The 15,407-nt window shown below is 47.5% G+C and overlaps 2 protein-coding genes across 2 annotated transcripts; both read right to left on the reverse strand.

Annotated features, from left to right (window-relative positions):
• Positions 1–808: 808 nt before the first annotated feature.
• On the reverse strand, positions 809–3,655 carry F5B22DRAFT_459846 (sister chromatid cohesion protein Eso1). Its single transcript, XM_047972051.1, has 4 exons — positions 3,338–3,655; positions 3,148–3,199; positions 1,268–3,025; positions 809–1,195 (listed from the first exon to the last, which is right to left on the reverse strand). The coding sequence occupies exons 1-3, from the start codon at positions 3,504–3,506 to the stop codon at positions 1,309–1,311; spliced, it is 1,938 nt and encodes a 645-aa protein (XP_047834137.1). The 5' UTR covers positions 3,507–3,655; the 3' UTR covers positions 809–1,195; positions 1,268–1,308.
• Positions 3,656–8,198: 4,543 nt separating this feature from the next.
• On the reverse strand, positions 8,199–9,655 carry F5B22DRAFT_643144 (DHHC palmitoyltransferase-domain-containing protein; the record flags this gene model as incomplete). The annotated part of the gene is made up of 3 exons (XM_047978219.1): positions 8,199–8,899; positions 8,960–9,406; positions 9,541–9,655. The coding sequence occupies 3 exons, from the start codon at positions 9,653–9,655 to the stop codon at positions 8,199–8,201; spliced, it is 1,263 nt and encodes a 420-aa protein (XP_047834138.1).
• Positions 9,656–15,407: the final 5,752 nt, after the last annotated feature.

A 15,407-nucleotide genomic window follows, 5' to 3' on the forward strand; every position in this document is an offset into this window, starting at 1 on the left:
GGTGAGGCCATACAAGGGGTAGAAATATAGCCAACTAGGCGCATTGTATCTGACGCACACTCACTCTGCCTTAGGAGGATAGATAGAGTCACGACGGGGACGGAGTATGGGAACTTTGGCTTCGAGTCCCGATGTGGATGGCACTATGGGAAACGCAAGCCGGTAGAGGATACAGAATGATGTTGGTTGCTGGCAAGGCGGAACGGTGGATTGCCTGCTTCACAGAGGTCGGTCAGTAGGCAGGTAAGCATTGGGTTGGGTATCAATGCGCTAGGGCCTAACATCTTCACGCTTGAAGCTGGATTCCACTTTTGGATGCCCAAGGCTGCGGAGCCAATCAATCCTCGGCAAGCTTGCCCATTGCCTCTGCAACCTGGCATATGCTATTACAGCAGGAGATATATCTCGTGCTTACATACCTACCTACCTCTAAACGAGGCGGTAAGGAGGTGCCTACGCCTACGAAAGACGTTGTTGTGTATAGGCCTCACATAGCAGCCAGCGTCCAATTGTATAGGACTTGTAGGAGTTGCAGGAGTTGCTGCACACGTTACCTAACCAACGACAAGAGATGAGCGGGCCATCGCATACAGGACAAGGCCATTTTCGAGTAGCTCATCTCGGCTCCATCTACATTAGGTGGTATCTTGGAAGATGAGGAGGCGACCTCATACGGCACAGGCATATGTACGCAACCCATTATTTATTCATGGCTTACTGTAGAACCTCCCTGCAAGGGATAGGGTACGTGTGAGGCATCTCGCCATGCACCTCAGACATGTAACAACTCCCTATCTATGCCGTGTCTGCTTCCGGTCTTTCGCTACTCTGGTTGTATGTGCGAACGACTCCTCGCTGTAGGTGCCGCTCCATCTTATTGGCTGGGTCTGTGCAGAGTAACCCATCGGAGAGAACTCCTTGGTGCTGCGATCACGGACCGAACATAATGCTGATAATCCCGCGACCCGGACTTCATACAGATTGTCACCGAAGGTTTCCTGGCGAGCACTATAAGACTAGATGTGGCATCAGTCGCATCATCTGAGCGGCCACAACCACTCGCAGCGCCGGCTCTAGGCTACCTTCAGGCTTCGTTGGGTCACATTCGAATACAGGCTTGACCTTGTACCGATTCTGTAATTTGCGAGGACGAAACCGGCGCTGTTGCGCCACAGCCTTGCCCACTCCCCAAATACTGTAGATGTCCTCGTGTTTCAGCGGAAGTGACTCCCGAGCGAGTCGAGCGAATGCGCGTGGGCCGGCCTACCGAGTGAATGGTTGTGCATGTGAACCAACTCAAGTGTACTGCTATCCGAACTTCAACTTACTCTGCCCCTGCTCCAATCTCTTACCGCCGGCGCCGCCCCCGGAGTGTTTCTTACGAGGCGCCTGAGTGGCATTCTTTTCACTGCGTGGGACAATACGCTTACTGCTAGCGAATGTTGACCTGCCACGTTCTTCGTCATGGAGGTCCTTGGCCAGATGCCAATCATTATGGCTCTGCAATGCTTCGGCGCTTTCGAATACTGCATTGCATCGCGAGCACATGTAATCGGTGATTGATAGTTGACGGCTGCGCGAGCCACTCACCCGACGTTCCACATCTCCATGTGTATAGTCCAACTCCGTAGAGTCCGTTTGGTCCTCCCCAGCCGATAGGTCCTTCTTAGGGAAGAAGCGTTGTATTCCAGGACTTTCGAGGCGTCGTTTCTTCTCTTGCGGTTCATGCGAAGATAGATCAAGTGGAGAATCACACGATGTTACCTTCGATATCCGTGCTTCATCGCCCTTGAGCAGAAAACTACCGATTCCCATATTTCCAGTAATGCCATCTTCGAAGCCACCAACGCTTAGGCTGAGATTTGTGCAGGGCCATACCCTGCCCTCGCTAGCGATTTGGCTCATCATATTTTTAGCAAGGTCAAACAGAATGGCTTCTTCGAGGGCTTTGCCCTGTGGAATGCCGCTCGACTTTGAGCGGGTCTGGCCTGCAGACCGGTGATGCAAGTGGATTGTCTTCGGTCGGCGTCTATTCTCGAGAACCCCCTCCTCGATTAGGCGGGAGAATATGTCGGCTGCAAATATCCGGAGCCACTTGGATGCCTGTTCCATTTTATTGATACTCGGCTGAAACGACTTGGCGGATAGCATAGACTTAATCTGCGTTCGTGAAGTTACTTCACTCAAGTCAATCCCCCGGATCGTATCGTAAAACCAGAGACCTGTGTCGTCACCAAGCTTGAGCTTGAGCTGGTCAACTGGGACTTCAAGCATGTCTTTGATAGACTCAGTATTGAACGTCGACTTGACCTGATCGCCAAGCTTTCCACCAAGGTTCCGAATCTTAGTAAACTTCATGTCTGATAGGAACCGCTGGATAGCCCTATTGCGGATAACGGTTTGTTGGTTGGGCTTCCTGTGGCCAGAGCCCAACTTACTTAACATTTTATTACCCGCTACTCCAGCAGAGCAAGTGTAGTGCAATCTTTTTCGGATTTCAGCTCGGATGTCCCTAATGATTTCAGATCCGATCAGGATGGCCACGTCATCCCAATCAGGATCATCAACTTCGGCCTCGGCATCATCAAGGTCCACCAATACGTCGGCTTTCCAGTCCAGGGCAGTAATTGGGGGAAGTGGTAGTTTCTCGGTTGGATCGTCGTAAGGGGGTGGGCCGGTCAGCTCAGGGAACCTCTGAAGTAGTATGGAATGGACCTGAGCAGACAAATCGATGAAAACCTCGTCTATGCTTGCTTTCTCAACTTTTTGTTTGTTGGCCGGCAGACATTGCTTGATCAAGGCTAGGATCTGCCTCGACTGAAGTCTGTATGGGTCTAACGAGACTTTGTGAGTCGCAATATGAGATGCAGCATCGTCATGATATGCCCAGGTTTCTTCCCCTTCCTTCCACGTAGCAACATGCTGAGCTACTAGATTTGGGCAAAGCTTCTTCGCCTCCGTCACGGTGCAATGACGACCAATACCAAACTTACGCGCTGAATAGTTGATGGCTATTAATCCTTGCCTAAAAGAGTTGCCTTGATTAGTAGGGCTACATCGTATTGGATCAAAGCATGAAGTGGATAGCAGGTCTGACACGGGAAGATCGGGAACGGGGGTGTGTGAGGGTTGGGCTTTGGCCAGTACCATTGCTGAACCGCTAAGGGCTGTTCCTCATCAATGCCTAGACGCACCATCTCTGCAGCCATAGAGATCATGTTAGCTGAATGGTACTCATGTCGAGCCGGACAACATGCTAAAACGTAACCCAAGCTGATGATACTGGGCGGACAGCCGAGTGGGAAAAGCACGAATATAAGAAGAGTTCAATACATACCACACTGGGCATAGAACGCATCAAGGTCAACATGAGCAATAACGCGTAGAGGTGACGACGGCGAGAACGAAGCCAGGAGACTAAGTTGACGATGGGTAAACTGCGATTTGCGGCGTCCAATCCCGTGCTCGGGAGAGGAGACTTGGAAGCCAGGAGATGGTGAAGACATGTTGACAGTCAAACTGCCCACGACTGATTGGATAGCGCAGAAACAGTCATGTGATTGACATAACAAGTGCAATCAGGCGGTTATTGCGGTGGATAGAATGCAAGTCATCCAAGGTGCAGTAAGGCTGGCTGGTGAAATCCAAGCCTTCGCTTTTAAGCCTTCATGATGAAATATGACTCGCAGCATTCAAAAGACGGGAGAGCGGCGTAGCGATCCACGAGAAGAGGTAATAGCAGGTATTTCGTAAGATGGCAGTTGATTAAAGCATTGCTGGGTTAAGGTTAAGAGGGAATTATCTCTACGCCGGCCTACCAGAAGATATGAAAGTGCCAGGTGAGGTGAGAAAGGGAACTTGGAGGGCCGCTTCATTGCTTGAGATGGCCGTGGTACACAGTGCCCCTAGACGGGTTGTTACGTTGCATGGTACTTCCAATCTACCGGTACATAGGTACATGCCTAGGTAGTAGGTGTCTTCAATGTTAATTGGAGGCCGACTATTAATCACTTTCAGTAAATACATAAGCTCAACAGCCTATCAGGCAGCTGGCGCTTATCCGCAATATACACTAATCGGAGCGAAGAGACGCATTAGGTACCTAGGTACTGTACCTAGGCCGAAACATTGTGCATTGTCCACTGCATGATGATGATAGCTTACTTAAGACGACTGGTCAGGCAAGACCTCACTCAATACCTACCCATGAAGAACAAAGCTGCAAATGATGGATTTGAGTAGTTACGTCCGCTCGTCGTTCGAGCTCTATAGGGATGTTATCGGGCGACTATCCTCATTCGTCTTCTGCACCACTTCCTCATTACTACGTCTCTGCCTGACAGATAGATACTATGTACATACATACATAGCCTCTCCGGTACTTAGCTATCTACATACTATCCCGTACAATGCTGTGTCGTCATCTTTGGCATTCCAAGTAGAAACCAGGTTCAGACGTTGTGTCGGTCAAGAAGCATGTCAGCTTTGACCAGCATGCCATGCCAACTATCCGGCCAGTAAATGATAAGCGTTGCCAGCACGGATCGACAGGAAACAATCAAACCCCCCTCGAAAGTGTAACGCCATGCTGATGATACGGAATCCGTAGGTTCGGATTGACCAGTAGCATCTGCCGAAGGATAGAAGTACCCTGCGTCTGAGCTGCAAAGATTATCCCTCGGTCCGATGAACTATTGAGTCTGTGCTCGTGTGCCTCCTACGACCAGCAGATGTACGAAGTAGGCAGCACCACCAGCATGAGAGCCTTGTTTCAGCCCCCAATAGCAACGCTGAGTGTACCACGAACTAGACATCGTAACTCCTGTGAAGGTAGGTCCCACCAAGATTAGCCTCGCCTCGTGTGCCTACAACCCGTTTCTCGTCCCTTGATCCAGGTGACTGAAGCCTCTCGAACCAGTAAATTATGCTAGATTATACATACGGTTGCACATATATTAATTGCTTACTTCGAGTCAGCTAGTCGGAATCCAAACGCACCTGCAGACTCGGCTTGTCCGTTCTGCATCGTTCATCCACTCTCACTCAGCGGTTCCCTCAGAGAAAACATGATTACCACTGCTTCTGGCGAATCCAAGAACTGTGCTACCCTCACAGTGGGCTTGAGGCTCAAAATTAAACCCTGTTAGGAGAAATTAGTACCCGTCGCACGAGGTTTCGTCTCGACTGTACCGTTTCGATGTAATTGTGTTGAGTATATGCTTAGATTACCACGGAAAAGAAACACTAAAATGTAGCCTGCAGTAGCAGAGAATACTTTGGCGCAGACGAACGAAAGCCACCAATAAACAGGAAGTTTTCCGTTTCTTCTCTTCACTGAAATCAAGCTCAATTCTTCTACTGTACTTCTTACCAGCCTTGATTTCATACTAAAACTGACAAATATCTCATAGTGATGTTCAAAACGAGAGATGTCTCTAGGTCTGGATTCACTCAATGGCTACCGAGAGTGCGTTTTCGACGATTTGGGTGTTCGCAAAGGTTTTGGCTAATCCTTCTAGCTCACGGTGTATGCACTCAAGCCTGCATAGTCAAGAGCGTTGCCAAGAAAGTGAGACTACTTGATAATGTACACATAGATTTCTAGAATGCCCTCCAGTTTGCCTATTCTGGCAGTGGCTTCCGGAAATAATCAAAGGGGCATGTTGGTTCAGTGTCAGGGAGAGAAGCTGCCATCATCATTCTCGGTTCCCCCGTAAGCTCCGGGATGAAATTCTAAAAGCGATATTTCTTTAGGGCTCCGCCTAATCAAAGGAATCCCTTTCTGTCAGGTTTGAGACATATCCGGGAGTTGAGTTAGGGGCACTTTTCCAGCTTGATCACTGGATTACCTGATTTTAAGTGACCTTGTTCTAAACAATAGGCTACATTAATGCCTCTGTTCCAATGTCTTGTTGAGACAATGAAATCAAGCCATAATATGATTCAAAATATCTCTGGTAGCTCGTAGCTGTGAGAACTTTTGCTGAATTCTCGATGTGGTGCTTTTGCGCATATTTAGCAAGTAAGTCCTAGCTACCATCTTGACTTCGGTCTACCTATTTTAGATCTGGCCGTGCGCCGGTTACCATCAATTACTGCACCCAGTAGGTCAGCACTACGTTACGAGCCGCATCTCGTGGCGGATATAGCGCCAGGTTCTAGCTGATCTCTTTTTGAGCGGGACTAGGTTGATGGATTGCAGAATCCAAGATGTACTTACCCTTTGTGTCTATGGGATTGAATAAACAACTGTATGAGCAGAGAAATTGGGCGTATTATTCTCTTTACAAGATAATATGAGTTGTTCTCATTATCACCAACGAGCGGCTCACGTCCATGTCATCTCCACCTTTGGGGTTAACACTATGAGTCTCGAGTACAGGGTTCCGATTGTATGTCTGTTTGAAGGCTCGAGGATTCCATCTAACTCGGCTCTCCGCCTTTTCTACTTACTCAAAGCTCTGGCACAGAGTGATGATTTGTCGTTAGAGCGGTGTAACTCGGCCAACCGTTTGTAGTGTAACTCTGGAGTTGGGCATGACGATACCTTCCTTGGATTCGCCCCTTTCATGCACGTTAACTGAATTTTTGCAACGGCCTTCCTCTTGTGTCAAAGTTCGATCCCGATAGAAAGGGACGCTAGTTTTCCTCTCTGAGATAATTGGCCGCCATTGACGGCATCACAATGCATTCTAGAAAATGAGACACGGTATGGTCGTATCTTTTGCTAATCTACGGGCTGCCCGTGTCGAAGTCTTTCAGAACTCGGTCCCGGCCATGGTGAATCCATGTAATAGAATTGTCCAGTAATCGATCTGCTACTACGGCCTATCATTTATGGCAATTTATGGCAAAACGTCCTTGAAATGCCGCCTATCATCTTATGTTGGCTGCAAGAACAAGTCTAAGATGGATGTTGAGGCCCCAAGGCTACCACCGTAGTGACATTCCCCCTTTTGACCCCCGTAATCCGGATTATTCGTGGTTGAAGGCTCGGTTCAGACCGGGCCATGGATTGTGCTTAGGATGCGGCTCTGCAGCAAGAGAGTGTTGGCACTAGTAGGCATGACCGATCAAGAGGCTTGATGACTATGAGATTCTCATAGCGGCGTTTCCGACTTATGCAGTGATTGCCTTGGGTGGTATATGGAAAAAGGAGAGATGAAGCTCCAAGTATATAAAGATAAAGAAATTTGGAAGGCCTCTTGAAGATTCTGGATTATTATACTGCAGTTTCAGGTATTGTTCACCATCAGAAACCTACGATCACAACAACAAAAGTACTGCTCCCCTTGCTATAACAATTGTTTGATTTTCAACTCGAGAAGCCGTTGAGTACCTGTTCTCTTGCTCAACTTATCTTTATAATGTAAGGCACTACCCTGGTAAATGGGCCCAATCCTAATTTAGGGGCTAGGCCTGATCGAACACCTTCTCCGTCTCCCGAACCCGACAATGTTATAGAAGACGACGAGGTTTACCACACAGACGTCGAGTACACTTGTTCAGAATGTCACGAGAAGGGGAAATTCGCGTATACGAATACGACAGGTGAAGACGGAGCATGTTGCACAAATTGCCAACACCCGAAATGTAGCGATTGCGAAGCCGACAGTTCCTGAGCAAATTGGGATCAAATCCAATACTTCTGACTTATAATCGAAACATGTTATCCATCACTCCAATAGGACTCTCATACGACAGATATTTTCATGAAACCACATATGGCTTAGCCCCCGTGTCGTGATATATGCTCCAGAGGTCGTTAAATGGGATGTTTACTACATTTGGGTGCTGATCGCTTGGATATCTGTATATAAGGATCCGACAGTCAATTGATTATTTCTTAAGCCAGTGACTTCAATAAGCCGATCGCTCGTTCTTACTTATACCCCTGACACTCAACTTTCTATGACAGTCATAGTAATTTCAACCAACATGGATAGAAATTTCTGCTTCGTCAGTGATAAGGGTATTTCTGAAGCTCCTAGCAGTACAAAAGATGACTTTGAATCAGTAAGGTGGCCAAGACAAATTAACCATGATATCGACTAGTATAAACATGCATTCCAAACGGAGAATAAATAAAAGTATATAAGTTAGGTATATGTACAGTACTTAAAATGTTCCTAAGCACTCTGATTGGTCACAACACCAAATATAGGGGTATCATTGGCGCCACTACTATGCACCCGCAATTAACTCCGCAAATTTCTCATCTCTACAAGCGTACTCTCGTCAGACGGGGGGCCAGCAGGAAGACCGTACCGGGCCCGAAGCTTATTGAGGATGCGGTCCATACTATAAAGGCTTTCAGGATTTTCGTGATTGGCGCAAGGCGAATGGCGAATGGGGAGCACCCAATCCAAGGGATTCGTACCCATTACCGCTTGCCAATTCCTCCAAGGTCCCAGGTCCCATGGGTTTTCGCCAGGTCTTGTCTCAAGGATTGCAAAGGTCCGTGTTGCTAGATCATCCCGAGAACTTGCGTGAGGGGTGTCTCCTCGGTCTTCAGGTACACGACCGTTGGGCTTCAAACGTCGATTCGCTTCTTTCCTGTAGGTCGGGCCATTGTCTAGTTTCCTCAAGGGATACTCGATCGTGCCGAATTGATCCGACCTCGTCCCACGAGGAACGCGTACAGCCAATTGATAGACTTTATGGCGGTATGACAGAATATCGACATTCGTCATGTTTTGGAGAAGATATCGGATCGAGGTCACAGTCATGAGGAAGGCAAATAGCCCAAAGAAGGCGGCTATCACTATAGCAGCTAGAAGAAAAGGATCGGGAGATGCACCCTGCTGGACCTGCCGACGAAGCGCGTAGGCGGTTGCGCCCAAGACCACAGCGCAAAATAGCGATGTATATGTAGTAAACTGTACAAAGAATTTGAACGCTATACATAGGATACACAGTCAGCGATGTGAAGGCCAGCGAACAGCAATGGCAAACCTACAACTTTCCGCAATCATGCCACCAGCCCAGGGGCAGTAGTGGTCCATGCGATAAACGCATCGACCAATTTCGCGGCTATGATGGACACGATCTTGTTTCCAATTACAGCATTCAGAGCACCATTTCGGGCGACCGTCATTCTCGCATACAAACGCGTCCCGAGAATAGAAGCGCTCAAGTCCAGGGCTGTCGGGATCTTCATCAGGCCCGGCCTCATAGGCCCGTCCCTCGATATCGTGTGCTCCATACGGCCGTCTCACCCACCTTCCGTCTTTAGTCCCTTGCTGACTGGCAGCCCGTGGGCCGAGAGGGACGACACCTGGGTTGAAGTTCGCACTATAGAGGGTTCGGGCATAGGTAGCGATCATCAATACGAAGAAGACGAAGTAAAGGACGAGAAGAGCGACGGCGGTCCCATCCTCGTGGAGAGAGCGAAGGAGGTAATTCACTGTGAGTAGAGCACCTAGTTAGTACCGCGCTACAATGGCTACCCGGAATCGCCATGGTGTCTGCGGATCTTACGTGTAGTATCACGCGCGGATGGTTATATCAATGGGCGACTGAATGGGGGTAAGTGCTTACAACAGACGCGAGCGACGACTACGTATGTCGCATAGGCAACGGCAGCAGCAAGGAAGACGGGGACTATGCGGGTAGTCCACCGCGAGGCGGCTCTCGTGCTTTCAATAGCTGGCATTCCAGACACATCATGGAGAAGAATAGCACAAGGGGAAGCAGTGTCGAGACGGGAGCCGGCGTCAAAGTTGGAGTCGTGGCGATAAGTACTGGAGCAACATCCGGTGCGCTACAGCACGAGCCTCTGCCGAAGGAACCGAGAACTCCTCCACTAGGCCGGCGCAGACATGCGTCGTTGGGGCTGTTGGATCGAGTCTGGGTTGAAGAAATCGAAGAGGATTGGGCTGCAACTGACAGCTCAGCCAGCATTGACTGACGCAATTCACCTGGGCATCTGATCAATGCTACAGGTACATTTGGAATTGCTAGCATGCCTCGAGGTACGGCCAGGTACTGCCGGGTACTTATTCCCAAGTGTCTCAAGCGCCGGTACATGCTTCAGTGGTCCGAGCACTCTCTGCACCCCATTGTGTCGCACCTAGCCATTGTGCTATCCTTTCAACTCACAGTACCCACATGCATATGTCGGTACCGGGGTACCTCTCGCTGCTCATCACTTAGGTATTCTTATGTCGCTTTCGGTACCGACGTCCGCGAGTTGCCGTAATCCGGCCCTTTCCCTTAATTCTTCCACTTCCAACACTTGAAACTATTCGACAACGAGCAATGCTGCAATTTCTTCGTCCTAGCCAACCAATTCACCGACTGTCTTCTTGAAATTGACACACAGTCCAGATTTGCAGAAATGCCCACTCGGATTCAAATATGCTCTCCAATCCCTATCCCAGGTGTTATGCCCAGGTGGGTATATTGGGCTATGTTATGAGTGTGCGTTGTCACAGTACTTATGTACGTATATTGAGAGATCTTCGTCTTAATCACTACAGGATACCGAACTTCTTTCGAAAGATGAAAGATACTGGACCAATGACTCTATATAGGCCATTTTGATCGACAGGATTAGTATATAGCGCTGTGAAAGTATTGACCTCATCACTTCCAAAGCTTCACACCAAAGGTCCGTGATACGGAAAATCAACATGTGCATACATTATTCTTTCTCCCAACCTATATAGTGTGTTTGAGCCAAAAATGTTATCGAGGAAGGCTGTATCATAGTCTGGACATCATAGCGCTCTACCAAGGTGTTAAGACATGCGCCGTAGTCACGCATAATTTGGAACCTCTTCACCGAACCCCGGTTGGCCAGTTGTGGTGTGCTATTAGTCGTTATACCAACATATTCACGATCCACCCTCTCGGCTCGAGATATTAATCTGTAACGTGCTATATAGGCAACGTAAGCCTATCAACGAGCTACAAAACACAAAACAGAAAGGTCCCTTTTTGTTCAAAGTTACCGGATACCGTTAAAATGTTATTGCGCAGTGGATTTTACCCTATGCTAATGTTGAACACTATGAAATGAGAAATAAAATAAACTACCACGAGAGTTAAAATTACGGAAGGAAGGCAAAGTGAGAAACATAGGGAATTGTCAAAATCCTAGTTCATGAATTACCGTACTATTCGAAATTGACGAGTTATGGTCAAGTGGCGAATCGTCTTCAGGGTTCCATGCCGGGATCATCAACAGTCTTCCAATAGCAAAGCTGTTGCTCGTGCAATTTCGCAATGCTGATATGGCCCTTCGTAATATTACATCCTTAACTATTATCGTAGGAACAGCCGATACCTAAGAAATAGTTTTCTAGCGAATGGTAGTCTCTCCATCAAATCCTTTGAGCTTGAGAGAGAAGCACCAACAAAAAAAAAGGCGCTTGATCCCGGGTTGCAAGGATAGCTGTAATATCTCACCCTTTCGATGCTGGCTTAAGTTCTAGCTGAGAAGCACTAGGGATCTGTTTCGCCTTGGAGGCTCAACGTGCACAAACCTACGAAGTCAATTTTGGCTTTCAAGGCTTTGAGGCTCAATTAGAGTCCTGGATGAAGACGGTACCTATAAGAGGAACTATTTCCCACGGCAAACTAACCGCAATCAAAGTCGCAGACCCGCTAACAATACCGCTATATTTCGATTTACAAATACGGCCCCATACATAATACGGCAGGTCTACAACTTCGACTTACAAGTAGCAGTCCAGACGGCAGCGATTTATCTTATAGCATGAATTCTTTGGGGGAAGGCCGGTCCAGATGGCTCATTTACTCAACTCGGTCAAGGATCCTCGATGCATCCCCGCCATCAAGCTCAGCAAGACCGATGGATGGGTTGTTATTAATTTTGGTTTTGGCCCCCAAGCCGAATGCTACTGAATTTTTTTCGGCTCGTAAACTGACAGTGTGTCGTTATGAACGAAGCAGGGAGGTTTCCGAGAATGGAGACATCGTCGTCCGCGAACCAATGCTGGGGTACTGGCGCCAGGCAGCATCACTCTTCTCTCTCTATCCATGAATCCCCGGCAGCCTCCTTTTCTTGCACTTTTAATTTCGGCAGGCGCCGAAATCTTCGGTCTTCTTCGTTTGAGAACCCTCGCCCTGTACGATGTGTCATCGAACCCTGTTGTGGTACACGTGCGAGCTCTGTTTGGATCCAGGGTTTCGGATTGGATGATGAACTATTATCAACCATCCACAGCGAAAAAGGCATCATGTTTGACCCTTTAAACATTCTATAACTAGTGCAAACCCCGAGGTAGAGCAAGACGGATGACAAGAGTACTGCGTCCGCTTATGGGGCTATATGCATCGGAGCATGGCTATGTATGCGGCTAGCATGAGGCTTCAATTCTAAGCATAGCCATCCCATTGTTTTTACACCAGTACTGTCCAAAAACAGGCAACCCAAAAGCTTAGATTGCATTTTAATGATGCAGACTTGTTGCATTCGATGATTGTTCTAGACCGAAACGTGACAGGTAATAGGGCGACATCCCGAGGTCTTGCGGTTATTAGCCAAACAGACTACACCCTGTCATATGAAAATTGAGTCATTCACCAGTGGAATATGTGCATTCTACTATTTCATTGGTATCCAGATGCTCGGTATCTGTGCTAATCTCGATAAAGTCAACTCGGCTATATTCTTCAGTTCCTGTGGTGTACAATCTCCGCCCACTGTCACAGCTGTCAGTGCAACTTCGTCCGTAGCTTATATACATTGAGCTGCCACCAACTAAGTTTCATTAGCTTGTGACTTATGATCCGAAGACAAAACTTCGTAAAAAGACCAGTAGATTCTCTTGGGGTTTGTCCGCTTGCGGTCAGTCTCACGAATCTCACGCACAAGAAACCGGTTTTCGCTTAATACAGGCCATTTCCCAGACCAAGGCCACAAAAATGAGAAATGCATCTGGATATGATGGCTGTGTTTCAAATCCAGTCAGAGAGAATGTCACCTCGATGGGAGCACTGGTATACCCAAGAGAAGAGGAATCCTATACACATGTTCGCGCCTACGAATGCCTAAATTACAACAGTACCAGTTTTAGGATTTCGCCATATTCATAGACCGGAGAGTTACACGGAATTCTAGTATATAAAGTCTATGTTCTTGACTTCATTATAAATGAACTGTTTGACTTTCTCTACCCACGCGCTCATAGCACACCAAACACCCTCTTGCCGAAATTCATCTACCTGCCACAGCATAGTTGGTTAATACTTGCCAACTCTTTACTACTTACTACGACATGAACTTCTTCTGTGTAAGGGTAAATCCTAAATAACGAACTCGTTACCTATACTGATTCATGAAAAGTGCGAATGTGGCCACGGCCCGTGGAGTTGCACGACCGATGCTGACTGTCACATCTGTCAACATAGACGGTGCAATCGATGTCCTATTGCCGCTCCCGAAAAATAGCAACAGAGTCAAAAGTGCCGTGAGTCTCTTGACAAAATCGAAACCGCAACCTATACATTCGGCACTAAAATGTAAACCAGACTAATACACGATGGCTCGGGCGCGTAAAGGAAGAAGGGGGGGGGGGAACTGGTTGATAAACTTGAAAGTTGGCGCTCATTGGGAATTGTCTTTCTAAGATGTCTATTTTGCTCCTGATGACGTATGATACGGGAAGCTGAAGGTTAGATTGTCATTGTCTTATACTCATCATCACTGGGTGAGATTACCTAAAGTCAATATCGAGACATAGCATTTAGAGAGCCGGAAAAGAGCAATGGTCATAATTGTTATCTAGAATTTAACTTGATCCTGTGAATGACTTGGAAGTGAAGGTCGGTCTCTATAATACACACCCCTGTCTGAGTCGTATGCCCTTGCGAAGGATCAGAGCTTAGATCGCCTGCAGATATATTCAGCTGGTTGAAAGCGGTAATTATTTTTGCATTGCCGTGCACATGGCATTCAGACTATATTATAAATTATACCGGCAGTGTAAAGTATAGGATTAGCATGATGTAATCCTTTGCCTATGTGAGTGCTATTACTCAATCCTTCACTGCGCCACACGTCACAATTTGCCAACCCTACTCAGATGTTTTTGAGCTGTAAATTCCATGTGAAGTAAAGGTCTCGGTAGCATCACATCTCAGAGAAGAAGAAAACGAGGCAATATACTAGGTATTGTGGATTATGTAATAACTTACAGCTCCATTCCATGGTCGGGCATATGTCAGGTGGCACTCCTGCGCCGCAAGTGGGCAATTAGCTCCTATGTGGAATATAGGACAATGTTCGCGCGCATCTCCGAGATCGCACTTGCACGTGAAGAAAAACTACGCGGACAAAAAGTAGGTAGAGTATTGAAAGAAAGTAAGGCAAAGTATAGCAATTGCCCATTTAGTAGCTCGGTATTCAGAAGGGCCGCAAGAAAGAAAATGGGGTGCGGGACCTAGAATCCCTATAGAAACAGGCAAACCAAGCTGGCACAGCCGAGGGCGACCCATAATCAAATCACTTCAATCGGGCATTTAGTAGTTATTCAGCCACTCTATCCTGGCACTGAGGGGTTTCAAAATACCTGTCCCTCTATAGCCCATCTGAGATACGATGCGATTCCGTGACTCTTGCCGGAATCAGGTCTCAGACTAAAAGATTTGTGGCTACGTCATGGCAACTGAAGCAAGCTTGTTCGAAACTGACAGCTTCACTCTGATATTCAGGCGAATAACAACGCTCTCGGCCGAGATGGCTGTGTATGATGAATTTGTGTATACTGCTTCGATGGTCCGTCTATCATGTCGCTCCTGATCCAGTTAAATTTGTGTCGACCGAAATCCAAGGGTGCGGCGAAGCGTTTTCATCACCAATGATGTCCGCTTCGACTATCTCTCTGGCGATTCATAGTCACGGTACGCCGGTCTCGCACATTCGACGACGCTCATTGTGTTCCGCATTATCGTTGCCGTTCTGCCGTGGCCAATAGATTAGCTGGGGCCATCTCCGTTAATTGCCTCGTAAGAGGAGAAAGCTCTCTTCTTGGTATTGTTGATAGGAATGGAACAACATAGCTATCCCGTCATTCGAACTTTGATGGCAGTGCTTGAACTTTAGGGCGAGCCATTAATCTTAACGCCTTGAAACTTGACCGGAGTTTCAGTAATCCGACTTTACCTTTTACTGCTTTTCACAGCACGTCGAGTCAACGACGAAAAGCCCACAAATGCATTTCCAAAGATTTTCCATCATTTACCACGCATGGCCTCCTAATTCTCTGTATAAATGGTGTGTTCCTCCCAGTCGTTCCTATCGATGATTGTGCCATCCACGGGCTTCTACTTGACGATAAGTCTGATATCAGTTCAGACAAGACCAGAAAACAATCTTGAAACCAACTTTGCCCGTTGCTAAACACCTCGGAAAATGGCATATAGAACAGTATACTACT

The sequence above is a fragment of the Xylaria bambusicola genome (assembly GCF_022495145.1).
Source record: "Xylaria bambusicola strain CBS 139988 unplaced genomic scaffold F5B22scaffold_6, whole genome shotgun sequence".
NCBI classification, from domain to species: Eukaryota; Fungi; Ascomycota; class Sordariomycetes; order Xylariales; family Xylariaceae; genus Xylaria; species Xylaria bambusicola.